The sequence below is a fragment of the Podarcis vaucheri genome (genome assembly GCF_965113315.1).
Source record: "Podarcis vaucheri genome assembly, chromosome: 8".
NCBI lineage: Eukaryota > Metazoa > Chordata > Lepidosauria > Squamata > Lacertidae > Podarcis > Podarcis vaucheri.
The window spans coordinates 8,287,495-8,308,048 of NC_138766.1; the positions used below are offsets into that span (position 1 = coordinate 8,287,495).

The window sequence follows — 20,554 nt, forward strand, 5'->3', positions numbered from 1 at the left end:
GTGGAAGATGCAACAGGCCACGGTCACGTCAGCAGCTAAATCTTCCTTGATGTCCGCTAAAGACACTCTTCACAAGCAGGCTGGCCCAGGTTTTACAGCATTTGTACTGTAGTTCTTTTTTACGGCTGTTCTTGGAGTCGTGTCTGGCAAAAGGATGAGTTGCTTCTGGTTTGCAATAATGAGTTGTTACCAAGAGGCTCAGTTCAGCTGGCCCTCTGACCACCAGCTTGGATGGCTTTATAAAAGGATTAGACAAATGCATGGAGGAAAAGGCTATCAATGATTGTTAGTCACGGTGACAGTGTAATGCCTTGAATCTGAAATGCAGCAAATCTTAACTAAGGTCATTTGCAACAAACTGATTTCTAACTATAACTTATGAGATTAGCTTGATTCAAGTAATTATGATTAACGCTTAAAGTTTGAAATAAATGCTAAGTGCTAAACTGTCTGACTCCTTCAACTTTGCTCAGCAGCAGATAGTGCAACAAATGTGGTCTCATTGCACATGCAAAGAGGAAGTGGATCTTGGCACAATCTGCCTTCATTAAGAAAAGACTACTTCTTGTTACCTGTATTTTTCATGGGTCTTTTTATTTATTTTTAGAATTCTATTAGTATTTAATTACTTTTTAATTATTATCTTTTCTATTTTTTGTACTTGTGTACTTTATTTTGCATTTTTGCATTTTACAATGTATTAACAACAAAAAATAAATCTAAACAAATTCATCCTACATTTTCTTCAACTTCCTTCCCCTCTCTCTGCAGTTCCTTATTTTATATCATTTTCTTACTGCATAACCAATTCAAACCTATTTACAAATTTATTCTTTATGTTCCCTTTTAAATATTTCTTGCTGCACGTGTTTATGTCAATCCTGCTAACATTTTTAATTGCTTAAAGTTGGTCTTCATATATTCAGCATACTTTCCCCATTCCGTTAATGTCTCTCATCCTGATCTATAATTCTTCCGGTAACTTTTGCCATCTCTGCGTATCCCATCAGTTTTAGTTGTCAATTGTCTTTCATTGGAACTGCTTCTTTCCATCTTTGGGTATATACCATTCGGGCAGCTGTAATAGCATACATAAATATATATATTTCCTATTCTTTCGGTGCCTCTCTACCGATTACACCTAAAAGGAAAGCTTCTGGTTTTTTAACAAAAGTTATTTTCAACGTTTCTTTCCAACTCTTTATAAATCATTTCCCAGAAGACTTTTGCTATGTTACATGGCCACCACATTTGAAAAAAGTGCCTTCTCTTGACACTTCCAGCAGGTATTTGATTCCGCCTTATACATTTTAACTGGCTTACTAGGGCTGCCCTAGGCCCCTTTGGGAGAAGGGCGGGATATATGTTTTGTTGCTCTTTAGAAATAGCAGAAGCTGAGTGAATTTATGCCAAATGTGTATATATATATACAATTTTCTTTATCAGTTTTAATGCAGTTTCTCTTACGTGTTTGCACAATGTTTTTAGCTCTTACAATAAATCTGTTCCCATAGTCTAGAGAACCCTGAATTTAAACATTTTGGTGGGTTATATCTTTTGTTAACAGAGACTCGCTATGCCAGCCCTTTAAACTTCCTCTTATCTTCTTTCCTTTAGGTATTCTAGAGTGGCCATTTTGGACTAAACTAGTAGTGGTAGCTATTGGTTTCACTGGAGGAATTTTGTTCATGTATGTTCAGTGCAAAGTCTACATACAGCTTTGGAAAAGACTTAAGGCTTACAACCGTGTTATATATGTTCAGAACTGTCCAGAAACAAGCAAAAAGAACATATTCGAAAAACCCGTGCTTATTGAACCAAATCTTGAAAATACAGATATGCTTGCGAGTCATCATGCAGAAATGAGCAGTTTACATTATACAGAGCCTGAAGACTCCAGGGCAAACATTCTTCATATCTAGCATATTTCCCTCCATGAAGATCTGCACCAGCATTGTTTACCCTGCTCAGCAGCTCAAAATCAGCAAAGGTTGAGCTGGTGCAGCTTTTTTTCTTTTGCACTTAATAAACACATTACCAGGGTTGCAAATCTCAAACTGACCTGAAAGAAATACAGGATTGATTGCAAGATTTGTAAATGAGGTGAAATGTCCTTGTCTTCTGTAAAGAATTGTCAGTTTTTGGAGCCTACTTCCCCCGCCCCCCCCAAAAAAACCATCCTCCGCTATTCCAGGGCCATGTAAGAACTGATGAAGCAACCATTACTGTGTGAAACAACCAAAAGCGACCTCTAGGAGCTAAAGCATGCCATCTTCATCTATAAATGATATGTCTAAATGCTTCCCAGCTACGTAAAAAGAAAAACTTCCTTGCAAGGGATGGACAGACCCATTACAGACTACTCGGGGATGCAACTAAGTCCACCCCATCCTTTAAAATCTCTGTTTGAGAAATAAAAGTACTTAAAAAGCTGTCTGAGGGCTCCAGCCTCAAATCTGTTCCCCCAAAAAGCCCTTTTGCAAAACTCCAGAAGTCTTCCAGCCACCCGCAGCGTAGAGCACCTCGTGTGGGGGCTTCATACTGTGGTGTGTTTTGAGTAGAATAGAGAGCAGCAGGACTTGGTGGCTTTCTGTCGCTCTGAGAGGGAGGGGGGAAAGTTTGGCTGTCCCAGTTTTTCCATGCGGCAGCCCTCTCCCCCTGCCCAGTACAGTCCCCTCATGGTGCTGGAGCGTCAACAGGTTCTATCTCTTCAGAAGGAGACTTGCTCTGTTGGGCGCACACCCCATCACAGGAGCTGTTCTAAGCCGTGAGCATCTGGAAGACTTCTGGAGCTCTTATTTTGGAGAAGCAAACTTCTAAAAGGGAAAACTACTAGAGGCAGCACTGGAGTCCGCAGACCACCCTATTATTATGAGACCTGCAGGGCTGCACATTCCAAAATGAAAAAAATCTGGGTTGTGAGCCTCCCTGATCGAATCCACTTAGGAACCAGTTCTGGTCCACTTAGGCACCAGTTCTACAGGTTTCTCCATCCTTACTTCCTGCAAACACAAAGCAAGCATATCAGGAAGGCGGCTCACCACCACCACCACTTGTAAGCCTGCAAGTCTTAATGTAGTTCTAATATTACCTCAAGCAATCTGCTTAAGTTCCAGCTGTGAGATGTTGCTGAATATTATAACAGGAAAAAAGAGGTTCCAAAGCATAGAGCACTTTAAGGGAGCAATCCTACCTATTGAGGGAGAGAGATCTGTGGCAACCAGAGCAGGAAGTGGTGTGGTTCACACCTCCCTTTGTTTTTCATTTTGTTCCCTCCCATTGCAGCCAGTGGGACAGAATTAACTGCACCAGCACTTAAAGACCTTTTTGGAGGAGTGCCAGGGGAACAAGTAGCCATATTATCCTGCAGACCCACAAACTCCCTGGTCACACATCCAGCAACTGCTGATCCTTGCTCAGTCATAATCAGAGCAGTGACAACAACATAGATTTTCACCATCACACTTGCAAAGCTTACAGCAGACTGTCTCTGGTACCAGCGGTCCACAGCATCTTACGACCCCTTTGCCACCCTTTCAGGGAGCCTAGGATTGCTCCCTTAATTGTTTTTATTTTATTTTTGAAAAATTAAATAATTTCTTTTCGGTTTGTTCCTTTGACTTAATCAAGACTCAGTTGCAACATAGAGCTAACCACTTGCCTTAAAACAACAAAAAGGAGACATGGTTTATATTAAGAATCTACAAATATTCTTAAGCCTAACACTACAAGTTCTCTGGGCATTTTTCCAGGAGTATATTTTTTTCTGGGAATATTGCACATTTGAGTTTTGTAACAAGGAAAAATTGATATAACCATAGATTAAATGTAGACTCATTTCAGTGTTTTGAATTGCTTGTCTGAAGAGCGAAGACTCGGTCGATAGACTAATTTCTTATACAGAGAATTGCAAAGGGAATTTTGATGCTGCATTTTGAAGGCCTTGGGATGCTGCTTATATGTATGTTTTCTGTGATTTCCACCTGGGAATTTCAAGTAGAACATTTAACAAGAATTCATAAAGTGAACTGTGTGATGTTGGTTGTTTTGATCAGCTGATCACACTTCCTAAAGAGGATTAGGATCCTTTAAAATAACTTGAAAAATACATTGGTCCATGTGGCCACATACAACTCTGTTTTCCATTTTGACTGTTTCAATATTTTCTATAAACTTCTGATTTATTTCCAAAGAACTTTTGCAAATCAAAGTTCTCTAACAAAGGTGTTTAGACCAACATCATTAGTTAATGTAATAAACAAAACCAGTGACTGTGAACTTATTTGTATCAAACTTAAATGTACTTTACTGTTTACTATGAAGACCATGACATGTGTATGATTTAGTATTTAACATCGTATTGCTTTGTAAATTTATGAAATCTTAATTGTAGTGCAGTCCAAAGATGGGGAGGGAGGGGAATATGAAAGTGGTTATATTACTCAAGAGCGTGGCTGGATATCTCCAGTTTGGGTGTGGACCTTCAAAGGCTCTCCATTTTGGTTGGCCCTGCTGATGTTGGATCTCCAACAATGGCTTGGCCAGGGCATTGGAGGAGCCAGAAGTTGGGAGGTTGCTTCTGACATCAGAGCTCTGTCTCCAGCATAGGAGGAGTTGATCTGATTTGTCCTAGGGGCCCTTAGGATTCCATGCTAAGTGCCTTAATTTTTACTCGAACAATAATTCTAAACATATCACTTGTGAAGAGTTTCAGCCTACTGAATTTTAAGGTATATCTTTTTTCTAGTTGAGAAAATAGGGAAAGAACATTGTAGCGAACAAATTTTACCTGCTCTTAAAAACAGGGCAAATGTTTAGTTTTAGAGAGGGGCTTCCGTGGGGCAGAAAAGCAGGTCGTCTGACTGCCAACAGCTAAAAGGCCTTTCCTAGCACCACAGCTTCAGTAATCTTTGCAGTGCCCATCATGCTTCTGCTGTAAGATCTCCCATGATGGAAGTGTACCTGCCTGAATTTCAGTGTGAGTTCTGACAAAATGTGTTTAAAGAAAAAAGACTTGAGAGACTGTGCTCATGAAAAGCGGTGCACTTTAAAATAGCAAGCATTATTTTCAAAGATTATTAAAGAGCCCTTTCTATAAAGAGCCTTTTCCAAAATGACATTTCTGAGCTGTCGCAGTGGAGAAGAGAAGAAGCCGTGCTATAACACTAAGACACTTTTCATGACGCAAAGGCCAGGGAGTTCTGGTGGAAGGAACCTAATTTACTGTACAGATTGCTCTAAACATAAAACTTTGAGATTGCAGTTTGATGTCCCTTCCTTTGACAACGCCCCCCCCCCAAGTATTTGGCCTAGCTAAATCATGAACTTCTTGAAATGTTAGTAAGCCTCAAAAATATTCAATCTCATATTCATTTATCTTATAAGTTTAAGATATTAGCATCACTCCCTTTGTTATTTATTCAGCTAGGTTTCCTTCGAATTCCTTATCTGCACTGTATGTTATATTTTCCTGCATTGAAGAATGTACTATAAGTGCTTTTGGACAAAAGGTTTTGGCACTGACAAAGACTGCCTAGCTAAAAACAAAGTGGAAGAGTTTTAAAGAAAAATCATGAGCCTGAATAAATTCTATTGCATCTTTTCATACTTTTAACATACTGTGAGAGGCAGGCAAGCAATAATGATACAGAAACAAGCTTATTACACAGCAAGAGTCTTACAAGGTTTGGGAATACAAAAGATGACACAATGTGAGTTATAAAGATAGGCAATTTTACAGTTTACTATCATTTAAAAAGAGGGACGCGGGTGGCGCTGTGGGCTAAAGCCTCAGCGCCTAGGGCTTGCCGATCGAAAGGTCGGCGGTTCGAATCCCCGCGGCGGGGTGCGCTCCCGCTGCTTGGTCCCAGCGCCTGCCAACCTAGCAGTTCGAAAGCACCCCCGGGGGCAAGTAGATAAATAGGTACCGCTTACCAGCGGGAAGGTAAACGGCGTTCCGTGTGCGGCTCTGGCTCGCCAGAGCAGCGTTGTCACGCTGGCCACGTGACCCGGAAGTGTCTCCGGACAGCGCTGGCCCCCGGCCAATAAATGTGAGATGGGCGCACAAACCCCAGAGTCTGTCAAGACTGGCCCGTTCGGGCAGGGGTACCTTTACCTTTACCTTATCATTTAAAAAATTGGAATTAACTACTAATGGATTGTTTTACAAGTCTTGTTTTAATTTTTCCCCAGAATACAGAGGGAATGTTCAAAAGGTGCAGAATGGAATGAGTAATTATATTCGCATAGGAGAGTCATTTGCTGTGCCCAAATGCCAAGCTCAGGGCTGGCAAGGGGTTTGGTGAAGAAGCTCCCCAGGGCCTCACAGCCTGGGGCAGCACAGGGGCCTGGCAGGTTTGATTTGGCTATGGGGCAGAGATTTGCATGCCTGCTCTGAGACCTGTTGCAAACTGATAGGACTGGTGGTACTGACTGTTCCTTGAATACGAAGGACATGTATTTCTCAACATCAAGTATTTTAGTTCCGATCTTTTAAGAAAGGCAGGTGGGGTGTCACCCACTAATTTGTCTTGCTCCCACAAAAATATATATATGCATGACATCTTTTAGGTAAGTTAGAACAACAGATTAAAGAGAAGGAGGTCCTCAGTCCTGTAGCCAATCCTGGCTGGCTTTCTGAATAGTACAATTGATCAATGACGACGTTTTACAAAAGTCCATTAGCAGTTCACCAAAAAAAAGTTGTGTGTTGCATTTGTTGAACTCTCATCTGACTTTGGGGGGAAACATTACAGGCAATTCACTGAATAAATGACAAATGGCTGTTGTTCCTCATAATGATGCAAAAATTTGAACTGCACTTGCAGGCTGTCTTTTATATTCAATATTTACATAAAGGGAGTACAACAGTGTTGTATTTTGTGCCCACTACTGTTTTTATGTAATAACCCTCATACAATAACTCTCTTCTCTCCCTGACTCCCCTCAATTGATAATCGAAACATTCTAATGGAGAAGATTGCTTCTCCAATCTGAAATTTATTGTAAACAGGAAGATTTATACTGTAATAAGAACAAAGTGGTTGTGTTTCTTAAAAGGCATAAGTGGATCCCGAATGGTCAAACGGTGTTGCTTCATTTTTGTGAAAACACCCAGTGGCACACACCCATTAGGAAGCAATTAAAATGTCACCTGCCCATTCATTGGATGCTATAAAGACACTTTATTGTGACCCTTAGGTCATCATTTGTTAGAAATGACAATAAAAAATTTTGTTGCTAAAACTGTCTCTTGCTTTTTATATGGTGCAGCAACTGGAGTAGCTCTGGATACACAGTCATACCTTGGAATTCGAATGGCTTGGTTGCCGAATGTTTCGGCTCCCGAACGATCAAAAACCGGAAGTGATTGTTCTGGTTTTTGAATGTTGTTTTGGAAGCCGAACACCCAGCAGGCCTTCTGCGGCTTCTGATTGGCTGTAGGAAGCTCCTGCAGCCAATCGGAAGCCGTGCCACAGTTCCCGAACGTTTTGGAAGTCAAATATACTTCCGGAACGGATTCCGTTCAATTTCCAAGGTATATCTGTAATGTAAAATAAGTTCCTACATAATACTATTTAGAATCCCACATAGTTCACCTGGTAGCTGGTGCATTACTTCTGAAGATCTCTAAAAGCACTTATTCATAAATTATGATTTTATCCTGGAATGATTTGGGGAACTTTGCAATTTTAAGGGCTGACAGCTTAAATTTTTGCTCTGGAGTTGCATTGTAATGGCCATTGGCTAAAAACACTAGAAACCAAACTTTTCAGGAAATTGCAGCCAAGACAGAATGTAGATAACATTGGACCCAAACTGACTCAAAATTGCTATCATCAATAAATTGTTGGGGAAATGACTGGAGTAGGAGTCCCCAACTTTTGGGGGGGACTGGGGGCCTGCTGGAATTTTGTGAAACTTTTGTGGGTACTGCTCCCAAATTGACTCGGGGGGTTGTAACTAGCCACAAGATAATCTCTAGGTAGACCACGCACAAACCCCTTTTGCCACAAAAACAAAAGGCTTTCTACTCACCATGCAGAGCAGCATGAATCCTTCTGCCAAAGAAGTCAAAGGATGCAGAGGGAATGGAGTGCGATGGGTCTCAGGATGTTATTACTGGGAGGAAAAGGGCTAGGAGAACGGGAAGGGCTGGGAGAGGTCAAGGAGGAGGCACGCATGGGAAAAGGATGGGTGGTGATCAGGGTAAAGGAAAGGAATTTGATACCCTTTTGAGTATTGTTTTAAGCCTTAAAAAAATCCATTTCAGTTGGAATGGCTAGAGAGCAAACTGGAAAATGGCATGAGGCAGCCCCAGTTTTATACAAGCTACGAAAAGAGTGAAAAGTCACACAGGAAAAGGCACAGGAATAAAATGCTGTTTGTTTATTTAATATCATTTATAAACCACTTTACTATTTTTAAAAACACCTTAAAGCCGTAACAATAGCAAGCATAAAATATATTGGGGGGGGATGTGGTCTTGGAAACATGCTGAGCTCATCGCTATTTTCAGACAACTAGTCTCCTTTTAAAATACAAAACAGAGGAAGAGAGAATCTTTCTCCTGAAGGACTTTAACCAACCAGCTCCCACCACAATTGCCCTTGCTCTGTTGAAGATGGTGTCACCTCCAAGGGCTGCTTAGAGCTCTGCTCAGCTGCTCAGCTTCTGGGGAACTTGAGGGCTTGGGTTTGCCTTCCTTTCCTGCACTTGAAGGGATGTGGTTTTAGGCCAAAAGTGCGTAAATGTTGGTTTACTACATTACATTTTGCCTGTTTGCCTGCGTTCTCATACCAAAATAGGAGATCCAGTGCTGGTCAATTCACAGCGATGGCAGTGAGCACTACCTATTGGAAATGTTCCAAAGAAAATCCTAACGCCTTCCTTACCATGGATCGTTTGTGAAGGACTGTGTTCTAATGATAGCAAAGGAAGCATGAAGCACCTGGTGAAATATTGAAATCTCAGTGTTATTTAATATACTATAGAAGTTGATTAACCAGGTTTTTTGGGGGGGGACCCCAAATTACTCAAATTTTGAAAAAGAGGATAATTGTGATAAAAATGAATTTGAGCAACAAGATTGCAATGGAATTGGGACCTGCTAAGAAGGCTTGAAATAGATTAGTGATCTTATTTTAGCAATTGTGGAACTGAAACTATGCTATCTTGGAAGAGGAAGTCGTTGGATAAGCAAAAGTTCTTATGATTTTTGCAGTCAGCACTATGTAGTCACTGTGGTGAACAGAAAACTGATGAGCTTTTAGTTATCTGAAAAATAGGAAGTGGTGCTCATCTCTCACACTATCAAAACCCTGCATAATTTTCATGTAAAACAATTTAGACTGCAATCCTATGTGAATTTACGTTGGAATAAAACCAGTAATATTTACGTTGGAATAAAACCAATAATAATAATAAAAATAAATTGTTATTTATATCCCGCCCTTCCCAGCCGAAGCCGGGCTCAGGGCGGCTAACAACAATAAAATAAGACAACATTTTAAAATCATTTCATTAAAAAATTACTTCAAATCAAATTGATGGCAACCATTGGGTAGATTGCCAAAGGAGGGAGTCACAGGCTGCGATGGGTTTTACTTCCAAGCAGACATGCAGGCAATGTGCAATGCACTAACTAAATCTATGTACTTCGCAAACAGTGGCGTAGCGTGGGGGGTGCAGGGGGGGCCGGCCGCACCGGGTGCAACATCTGGGGGTTAGGGTTAGGGGGCACAAATCCACTGGTTAGGGGGCGCAAATCCACGGGTTAGGGGGCACAAATTACTTGCCTTGCCCCGGGTGCTGACAACCCACGCTACGCCACTGTTCGCAAAGATTCGAATTTCGTATCACCGTTGCATTATACAACAGTATGTCAACTAGAATTAGTGGGTTTCCAGCAGAATAATTTAATTCAGATTCAAACTCCTAATCCGCCCTGTCTCCCTCCACCAGCCTCTGCCCACGGATAGACATTCGCATTACTCCACTGGCATAAAGCTCTCTCTTCAACCAGCTCAAAAGTGTGGGCAGGAGGCAGTAACCACCAGTAGTAGGCTTTCTGCCAGTGACAGCAGCGCACAGGCAGCCCCCAAATGGTATTTCTGGGGGGCGGGGGCTGTTCCAGCTCAGGATCCACCCCTGGATAGCATTGGGTCCCATTGCTAGGCCAGCTCCAATGTTTTGCCTGCCCTTTCTGCCCCAGCTGGCATGACTGGCAGGGCTTCTGTGTGCTGTACTCTGTGATGGGCTGTCACTATTAGGCCAGGGCTTGGGCTGCTCTGATATTTTATCAGTCCTTTCCCAATTTAGTAAATAAGTGCATTTCAGGACCAGCTACCTCATCTTTTTAAAAACACAAAGCTTTTGCATGCCGAATAAGAATGACATTGTTTTTACATTAATTTAAATACTTCAGAACCAAACAAACAGGAAAGTGGGGACATAATAATCCACTTTATCCATTGAACGTGTAAGGAAGGATTTTTGTTTACATGTTAAGGAATCACAGAAGCAGTTCAACAAAGTGCTTAAGGAAGCTGTAAAATCTTTCACAGAACCTTCCCATGAAAGCTGGTATTTATATATTACATTGTGGACGGTCAAGGACCAATAGTACTACTCTTCTGACTTGGGGAGATAATGAGACCTTGTTTCCTGCTAGGTAACTGGTAGGACCCCCCCCCCCCCCGCAAACTGGGCATGTATGAGACTTGTAAGTATTCTTATCATTATAAAAACGACAACCAGGAATGTCACAAGCATTTGAAGGGGGTCGTTAAAAACGTGACTGACCCCATTCGAAAGCCTGTGTGCATATCCAAAGCAAGCAGAGCTCAGCTCAAAATCTGCTGAAAACTCCCAAGTCCAGCCTGCTCACCTTACAAAGGTCAACCTCCAACTGGACTCTTGCAGCTCCCGCTCCCTTAAAGGAAGCACAACACTGCTCTGTGTGTGTGTGTGTGTGTGTGTGTGTGTGTGTGTGTGTGTGTGATGATTTGGGGTTCTTCTTTCTGATGGCAAATGAAGGGAGCAACTTATGTTGCTACTCGTCCTTCTGCCTCAGATAATATTGTGGGTCCTTGGGTGGCATGGAAATCTGAGGTAGAGTCAAGCTTCTGCTCAGACACTCCTTTGGCTTCAATCTTCCCCAGTTCCATGTCCCCCAGACCATCCTTAATGTCTTCATCTGTTGTTCTGAACCCCAACAAAAGCAATTTTTAAATTGCTGGTGAGCTCCTGTAAAAACAACCAGACCAGCCAACAAACATTCCTTATGGAAATCATACATTCACTCGGTTCCTAAAAACAAAAACTTACTGAAAACGGGGTGACAGCTTCCAAAACAGAGGTGTTCTGACCACAAATGTGTGGAATAGAGTTTCTCCATTGGTAAAGGTTCTGTTTTTAAGGTAAAAAATGTTTCTTAAGGTTTTGTATTTCCTGACAATTATAAAAATTATTATCGAACAGTAACACGGTGTCAACTAATTATATATGAGGGATAGATATTCAAAGAAAACTTAAAACTACAATAGTATCTAGTACAAATTAAGACCCAATTTGGTTTGAAGCCAGCTGATTTGCTTGCAGATAATTTGCCATGATTGTCACTCCGGTTCACTGCCTTTTCATGCCTTCGAAAAGGCTAATTCAAACAGCCACACTGTTAGGTATTTGATCCGGGGAAAGATAATAGTAGGGGAGTTTTTTGTTCCTGTTCCGCTCAGCAATGCAACTGGTAATTTCATCAAGATTCTTGCGGAATTTCCTCATGGCCTCTTTCACTGGCTTCTCTATGAAATGTTCATCTGGATACATCCCCAGAAACACCTAGTTGGAGAAGAAGTCACAAAACGTATCTGTTGGGAAATGTCTAAAAGAAATAATGCAGCTAATTTTGAGACACTGCAAAAATAGACCCCTCCTCGTCTAGTGAGCAAATATGATATTTAAATATTAATTATATATTTAATTTAATATATTTAGTATTAAATATTAGTCGCACCAACAGGGTAAAGAACAGCTTCTATCCGTTGGCTGTTAGGCTGCTGAATGAAAAGATAACAACAGGGCAACTGACTTTCGGGTTTGGTGGGTGTGCGTCAGTAAATTAAGAATTAAGACTAAGAGAGCTGAGTGGGGGGGTGCTTGTGTAATCTCACTGTATACAAGTTGTACGAGTGACAATAAAGTATTTCCAGTCATGACCGGCTCTGGGGTTGCAGCACACATCTCACTTTACTGGCCGAGGGAGCCGGCGTACAGCTTCCAGGTCATGTGGCCAGCATGACTAAGCCACTTCTGGCGAACCAGAGCAGCGCACGGAAATGCCGTTTACCTTCCCGCCAGAGCAGTACCTATTTATCTACTTGCACTTTGACGTGCTTTCGAACTGCTAGGTTGGCAGGAGCAGGGACCGAGCAACGGGAGCTCACCCTGTTGCGGGGATTCGAACCGCCGACCTTTTGATCGGCAAGCCCTAGGCTCTGTGGTTTAACCCACAGCACCACCCCATAGGGATTGGCAAAAACGAAAGCATCTTTCAGTTCCTGCAGTTAGAGCTGTCCAGAAGTGTGTTTATGGGAAATGTTAACAGGCCCCAAATTTCTGACAACTCATCAAAATGCTCTGAAAGCACTATGGAAAAACATGGATTTCCAAGCTAAGCACTGACCTGCAGCTTTGGCCTCATGCATTGTGACTGAGATATACGAGGGGAATATCTTAGAAGTTTCACTTACTTCATTCTCTTGAAACTGACTCAAGGCCCAAACAGCACCAAGATGCCAACAAGAGCGCCCTCTATCCGGTAAACTCTCAACAATGTACTCAATGGTGACACTCCCCTTTTCTGTAGGGGGTGGGCAACGCATCGTTGGAGGGGCGTTAGGAATCCAGGAACACCAGTCGTACTGGGAAATAACAGGACAGAGCCAGTAAGATATAGGAATCTCTCTGAAACATAGAGGGTGCTTGTGTGGCTGGAAGACACTCCTGTTTATACAAAAAGGGTTTTTCACTGGAGCTTCGGTCCCATGTAGCATAATCCCACATTGGAACATGTTTTTGAGGGCTGCAGCTGGAAGGAGGAGACAGGATTCTCATTTCCACTTCCTCTTTGTTACTGCAGGATGAGCTAATATAAGAAGTCATAACTGAAAAGTCATGAAATTTAGTCCAGAGTCTGGAATGGGGCACTGTTTTTTGCCCCCGTCCCCCCGTGACTTACTCTTTGATGTCAGGCTGGTATTAAAGGCAGTGGAGGGAGCGGGGAGTAGAAAACCCTAATGTCTAATACACTTTCTTTGGAGCAAGTCCTATGTATTCAGTAGGGCTGACTAAACCTGCTTTGGATTGGACTTTGTGTGGTAAAATAACTGTTTACGATGGTTTCTCTATTGGAAGGATGTACTGACACAATCTGTAACGAGCAGGCATACTGCTGAAATGTGATTTAGCTGTGACTACAACACAACCCTATGCATTTACTCAGCGGTAACTCCCACTGCGTCCCGTGGAACTTTCTTTTATAGAAGCGTGCTCAGAATTGCAGCCAACTACCTATCATTAGCTATCCTGTGTCCCACCAATGTAAAGAGCCGGCAGCAGCCACTAGCCTAAATAGCTCAAAATAATGCCCCAGATTAGCAGATTATCTTTAGGGGAAATAATGCCTAAAGAGAAAATGGGCAACCTCCAAGAGAATAACAAGAATTGCGATTCGGCAACCTGCCCTTTCACAGCAGTTTCAGTTCACATGGTGTGCTGATTTTATGCATCAAAAGAAAAGCATAAAGCGCAGATACCTAAAACAGAACTCTACATGAACTGCACTATATAACATGATGTACCAATACGTGAGGTATTTTCCAAAATATAAACAGGTGTTGTTATGTATTGAAGTTCTCAGCCTGGCCACCAGGGGTATTGTGTATATAGTTTTCACTCAGGTCCACATAAGTTAATTTAGGTGGGAAACCCTGGGGTGTTGTTACAATGTTGTCAGCCAGCTGCCTATAAAAGCAGGCCGGCTGAGCTGTTCAGTTCAGTTCAGTTCAGTTCCAACTTACTTATAAAGAACTACTTGGAGAAATCTCTGTGTCGTCTGCTTTGTCCTCCCACAACTTAATAGGTGTGTTATGTACTAAGCTTGGATCCTAGAACAATAGGCAAGTAGGACCCTAGAATGCAACAACTGATTGGCTTGCAGGAAAAGACCAATCAGGCTCCAGGAGGAAGTTAATCAGCCTATTAGGCTGGTAGGATCATAGAATGCAACAACTGATTGGCCTGCAGGAGATGACCAATCAGGCTCCAGGACAGAAGCAGAATCAGCCAATCAGACAGGACTCATTGTGTAAATAATGTATATAAAAGCCTGAGGTTTGGGGGGAAATTCAATCACTATTTACAAGCTGCAATAAAGAGCATGAAATCACTACAGGAGTCTGAGTATATTTCAAGGTGATGGGTGCAGAAACATGCATGTTGATGGGGACGGCCATCCTCATTTCTCATCTTCTCAAAACTGTTATGTTAACTGTTGCAAATACCGTGGTTTCCTGTACTTCACAGATGTGCAAACTTTGGCCCTTCTCTGCCCTCACCACATCTCAATTCTGAGCATTTCCAAAGTCTTCCCTTTATTCTCTGGTGAAACTGCAGTCGGATTATCTCTAATCTACTGCAATCCCTCCTTCCTCCCTTTTGTCATTTTTTTCTCCTCCTCAGTCTGGTATGCCTCTGACCTGGTTCACATATCATGTTAAGCTGTGGTTTAAATAAAAGTGAATTAACAGCCTGTGACTTATTATTCCATTTGAACACAGCATTAACTATGGCTTACTGATCTTAACATTCAGTGTGAACCTCTTCAGCTATGATTTAAGCGTTTCATTGGCCAAGCCCATGCCAGGCCAAATTGTCCACCAAGCAGCAAAGTTGCTAGGCTGGGAAGTAAAGCTGGCTTTCAGCACTCAGACGCCCTTGCTGGTGCTTTTCTTGAAGCTGACACCAGGGCTAACTGCTAGCAGGATCCCTCCCCGCCCAACCTCCTTCAATTCAAGTTGAAGCTCAGGTGGGCTTGAAAAGGGAACGTCTTTCAACTTCACTGCTAGATACTTGAATGGTGGTGTTGGTGAATAGGCTTTAGGCATTACGAAAGAAGACTTCTTTTTTTAAAGAAAGACCTTGTTAACGTGTTTTTAGGATAGGATGGTCACACAGGTGCTGTTTTGTTTCCTTTACGCCATTCCTAGCTTTCTCAAGACTGGTGCCTGCCAGATGTTTGGGGACAGAACTGCTATTAAAGGTAAAGGTACCCCTGACCGTTAGGTCCAGTCATGGCCGACTCTGGGGTTGCGGTGCTCATCTCGCTCTATAGGTTGAGAGAGCCGGCGTTTGTCTGCAGACAGCTTCCGGGTCGTGTGGCCAGCATGACTAAGCCACTTCTGGCGAACCAGAGCAGCGCACGGAAACGCCGTTTACCTTCCCACCGGAGTGGTACCTATTTATCTACTTGCACTTTGATGTGCTTTCAAACTGCAAGGTGCTCAGGAGCTGGGACCGAGCAACGGGAGCTCACCCCGTCGCAGGAATTTGAACTGCCGACCTTCCGATCGGCAAGCCCTAGGCTCAGTGGCTTAGACTGCAGAGCTAAAGGTAAAGGTAAAGGTACCCCTGCCAGTACGGGACAGTCGTGTCTGACTCTAGAGTTGTGCGTCCATCTCACTTAAGAGGCCGGGGGCCAGCGCTGTCCGGAGACACTTTCAGGTCACGTGGCCAGCGTGACGAAACTGCTCTGGCAAGCCAGCACCAGCGCAGCACACGGAAACGCCGTTTACCTTCCCGCTATAAAGCGGTACCTATTTATCTACTTGCACTTAGGGGTGCTTTCGAACTGCTAGGTGGGCAGGAGCTGGGACCGAAAGACAGGAGCTCACCCCGCTGCGGGGATTCGAACCGCCGACCATACGATCGGCAAGTCCTAGGCACTGAGGTTTTACCCATAGCGCCACCCGCGTCCCAACTGCAGAGCTATCCGTGTCCAAATCACCTGGAAGACAACATTTTGGTTAGGCTGCTCTATGCATTTTAACAGGCGCTCAGGTGACCCAACTATTCCCATCGTTGATATTTCTTAATCAAACTGTAGACTATCTGGACTGGTGTGTAAACCCACTTTAGAAGTTCAAGGACAGAATTGCTTCCAGATAAACTGTACCTGACCAAAATTTACTGCTGCATGTTGTGCAGATGCTGTAAAGATCACTATGGTAAGATATTCTGACAGCTTCTGGCGTGTCTTTATTGTCTTAGGAAATCCTGAAAGAAGAAAGAGTTAAATTAATAAGAGTAGTAGTAGTAGTAATATTAGTAATTAATAAACTAAAGGAAGGCTGTGGAACTTTTCTGAATTCTCCTCCACCTGGAAACACAACATTTATTTTTCACTGTCCCATGAGATGAGACCAGATGAAAGGGGAGCTTGCCTGCTCTTGATAATAAATAAATAATATTTTTTTATTTATACCCTGCCCTTCCCGATTTAAAAACTGGGCTCCGGGTGGCTAACAGCAAATATAAAACATTGATTAAAATGCAACTTAAAAACAGTCTAAAACAACATAAAATACAACATAAAATAGAGCATCAATATCAATAAAATTCAAAAATTCAGGGGTCATGGGGGGGGGGAAGAACCCCAGTCAGTAGACATTGAATGATCACCAGGGCTAACTGGCCAAGTTGGTCCTACTAGGGCCAGCAAGGAGACCAGGGAAGAATTCAAATGTGGGGTCCCAGAAAGGGTGTCTTCATAGAAGAGGAAAGGGGAAAGGGAAGAGAGGATCCGGCTAATTCAAATTGACGGCCAGGCGGAATAGCTCTATCTTACAGGCCCTGTGGAAGGAGATCAAGTCCTGCAGGGCCCTAGTCTCATGGGACAGAGCATTCCACCAGGTTGGAGCCATCACTGTAAAAGCCCTGGCCCTGGAGGAGGATAGTCTGGCTTCCTTAGGGCCCAGGACTTTCAAGCTATTATTATTCATGGACCTTAGGGTCCTCTGTGGGACATACCAGGAGAGGCGGTCCCATAAGTACGAGGGTCCTAAGTTATACTCCTTCTGAAGGAGCAGCTACAAAGGTTGGGACTACTTATGTATCCTTTTCTGTTGCTTGAGCCTCAAGTGGCCTGAGTGGTGCAGATTGCTTTCCATCAGCTTTGGCTGGTAGCCCAGCTGCCCCCCTATCTGAACAGGGACAACCTAACGTCTGTTGTCTATGCTCTGGTAACCTGTAGGCTGGGTTACTGAAATGCGCTATACATAGGGTTGCCCGGAACACAGTTCAGAAGCTTCAGCTAGTGCAGAACTCAGTGGCCAGGTTGCTCATTGGGGCAAGACAGTATGAGAAAATCCTGGTCCAACTGCACTGGCTGCCAATTAGCTTCCAGGCCCGATTCAAATGCTGGTTTTGACCTATAAGCCTTAAATGGCTCAGGACTGCAATGCCTCAAGGACCACCTTTCTCCATATGAACTTACCCGGACCCTGAGAACAACTATGATTAAGCTAATTTATTACAAACTAACTCAGCTTCAGATCAAAGGAGGAATGCATTTCTGTTCATTACCCAGCAATGCCACAGGACAGAGAATCTGGCTAGCAGGTCTCACCTGAAGCCTTGGTTCCTCTCAACCCATAAACATAGACGTCCTTCACAAAGGCCTGGAGTTCTACGTCTTCACAAACCATCTCTTCGCTATCGTAATAGAGGTCCACAACATCTGTCACAAAGCTGCAGAAAACAGAAAGGAAAGTGACTAAAAGCTTTTACATTCTCTTGAACTGCTCTGTTAACACTGAGTGCACACACACACAGGCACATATAACTTTTGTCAAAAATGCAACTGGGAAGTGGGAGGGTCGCAAGCTTTCGCGGTATCTGGAAAAATCTGTATTTCCCCGCAGAAAAACAACAGCAGGCTGCTTTGTATGTCAATACTCAGCATGCCGTTAGGTTAGAGACAGAACAAAAAGTCTGGATGAATTATATTTTGAAATTTTCCTTAATGGTGTCCAGCGGTACCCTGCCCCTCTTGCTTCCACATACTTCTCTGGGCGGAGCCAATATATTTTTCAGAAGCAGGGTTTATAATTGTATGGGAAAACTCCATGAGTAGAGAAGGCTCTCTGTTTCTGATCTTTACCCTCGGATTCATGGAGGTCACTAAATTACGTGCTGATGGCAGCATACCTCTGCTTCTCTTGTGTGTTTCCTTACACGTGAGAAGTCTACGGCTGAATGAGGCAGAAAGATAATTTCTGTCATGGATAAACTGTGTGTCTTCTGCAAAACATTACGATGTGATTTGTAGCAGGAGTCCCTTTCAACTCTACAATTCTAAGATTCTCTGATTCTATACCACTCTTCATCTGGGGATTATTTATGTCATAAAGGGCATGTTTCATGTTGCCAAATCTCAGGTGTCAAAATTTCTACTTCTGGCTCTGCAGTCAACCCAGCAAAGCCACGGTACAAATCCTTATCTCATGGTAAGCTGGTTGTATTTGCGTGTTCAGACCTTTAAACCTCCCCCTTAAATTCAGACAAGACTCAAATTTTGGTTTGGTTTTTGGCAGAATTTAGGCCACAATTTTATTGATTACAGCAAGTGAGTGGTTGCATAGGCTCTGGTTTCACTAGCTCCCTGCACCGTTGCAAGTAGCGCTGACCCAGGGCACTAGAATAGGTCAGCCAAGGGTGAACGCCTGGATAAGCAGAAAGCCAGGAGCAGGCTATCTCCGCCACCCAAATGTCCTCCTGGACTCAGGCACGGGCACAACCCCCTCACAGGGGTTGCCCAAACCATCAAGTCCCTGGATTCCTTTAATGGAATACCCTTCACATAGGGATGGCGAGAGCATTCTCCCATCCCTATCACCTGAACCAGCGCCTATCCGCAACCTTACAAGTTGTGACGATTTGCTACGCGGCAGGCGAAACCCAAATGGCACCAGCCAATCAGCCAAGTAGGGAAAATTCCTGCCGTGCCCCTGTCCCAACAACAGACAACACATGATGGCATAACAAGGTCAAGTGCACATCCCTAAAAGTAGGGAGAGGTGGGCGGGTGTTCCGATGCACGCACTGAAAGAGGAAGCTCTGTGTCACGTGCATGGGTAAATATAGGTCATTTGATCCATTTAGCTTGCGTCCCATTGGCCTGATTAAACCCAGCATCAAGGGACCTACCAACTGGGAGTTGTGGTTATTCAGTCGAACCCACCCACAACACAGGGTTTGGTTGCCAGGTCTCACCGCAACACATGCCCTCTTTAAGGGAGGACCCAATTAGGCAGGCAGCTTGGTCCAGACAGATACTCCTAGAAATATAGTATGAGTGGATCTGGATAAACGATATGAGCAAACAAAGAAATGTTGAGAACTCCAAGTCGAGGGTTATAGGGAAGCCTTTTGTAGAGGTAGGTGGCAGAGCCATGCCTATTAGACCCTTCTAAAATGGTGGCTAACAGGACCATCCCCAATACTGGTCCTCCACCAATAATATGAGTCATCTGTCACAGAGCAAAACAAAATGGATTCACTATGACCTAGTGGCCATGTGACGATTCTCAGCTCCTTCAAAAAGCACCTCGTGTGGAACGTTGTTAAAAGGAACATGCAGTAGGTAGATTCACACTTCCAAGGTCTCCGTTAGATTTCCTGGTTCTCAGCATGACAAAATAAAATTTATTTCCGACCATCTCCTACCTCTTTATGGCCTCCCACACTTTGAGACCGTCATCCCGATAAAAATAGTATGGAATGTCCTCCGTGCTTTCCATGCCTCTTGCCTTGATTTCTTCAGGGAAGCACAGGGAACTGTAGGTGAGGTGCTTCATCGCTCGCTGGAGTATCTGCGCAAGCCCTCCTCCTCCGGTGGCATTGGCCTTTGGCACCCAAAACAAGTGGCAGAGAGCATTAAGGAATGGAGGCTCCATAGAAGAGGGGCTAACTTGAATAAAACATGTGGGGACAGGTAATTGATCACATGATATTGCACACACACACCATTTGAATGGCAATACCCATCAACTTGGGGAGGGGGCAGCCCCCTCAAATCTTTTATGGGGGGGGGGCAAAAGGACCTTGGCCCCTAAGAATTGGCTCCTGTGTTCCATAGCCTTAAATGTGAGTGTTCTTAACAATGGGGAGGATCTTAGTGTACAAGGGGATTTGGAGAGGAGGGCCTAGGCCACACTGGAGTGAAGTTTTGATACCTGCATCACGCAGCTGTGACATAGTGCACATGGATCCACATGGAGTGGGATTAGTGCCATTGTAAACCTCCTTGTAAACGGTACGCGGGTGGCGCTGGGGTTAAACCACAGAGCCTAGGACTTGCCGATCAGAAGGTCGGTGGTTCGAATCCCTGTGACGGGGTGAGCTCCTGTTGTTCGGTCCCAGCTCCTGCCAACCTAGCAGTTCGAAAGCACGTCAAAGTGCAAGTAGATAAATAGGGACCGCTCTGGCGGGAAGG

The 20,554-nt window shown here is 43.5% G+C and overlaps 2 protein-coding genes across 2 annotated transcripts in view; one reads left to right on the forward strand and one right to left on the reverse strand.

The window, feature by feature from the left end:
* The window catches only part of LOC309538670 (uncharacterized protein), a 31,062-nt gene extending 28,628 nt beyond the window's left edge, over positions 1-2,434 (forward strand). Inside the window, exon 8 of the mRNA XM_082234469.1 lies at positions 1,618-2,434. Coding sequence (XP_082090595.1) covers positions 1,618-1,922 — 305 coding nt within the window. The 3' untranslated portion in view covers positions 1,923-2,434. The remainder of the gene's footprint in view (positions 1-1,617) is intronic.
* An 8,011-nt stretch (positions 2,435-10,445) lies between these two features.
* The window catches only part of ALOX5 (arachidonate 5-lipoxygenase), a 32,963-nt gene continuing 22,854 nt past the window's right edge, over positions 10,446-20,554 (reverse strand). The window contains exons 10-14 of the mRNA XM_082234401.1: positions 19,786-19,964; positions 17,687-17,808; positions 16,235-16,335; positions 12,753-12,923; positions 10,446-11,841 (exon numbers count right to left, since the gene is read on the reverse strand). Coding sequence (XP_082090527.1) covers positions 11,662-11,841; positions 12,753-12,923; positions 16,235-16,335; positions 17,687-17,808; positions 19,786-19,964 — 753 coding nt within the window. The 3' untranslated portion in view covers positions 10,446-11,661. The remainder of the gene's footprint in view (positions 11,842-12,752; positions 12,924-16,234; positions 16,336-17,686; positions 17,809-19,785; positions 19,965-20,554) is intronic.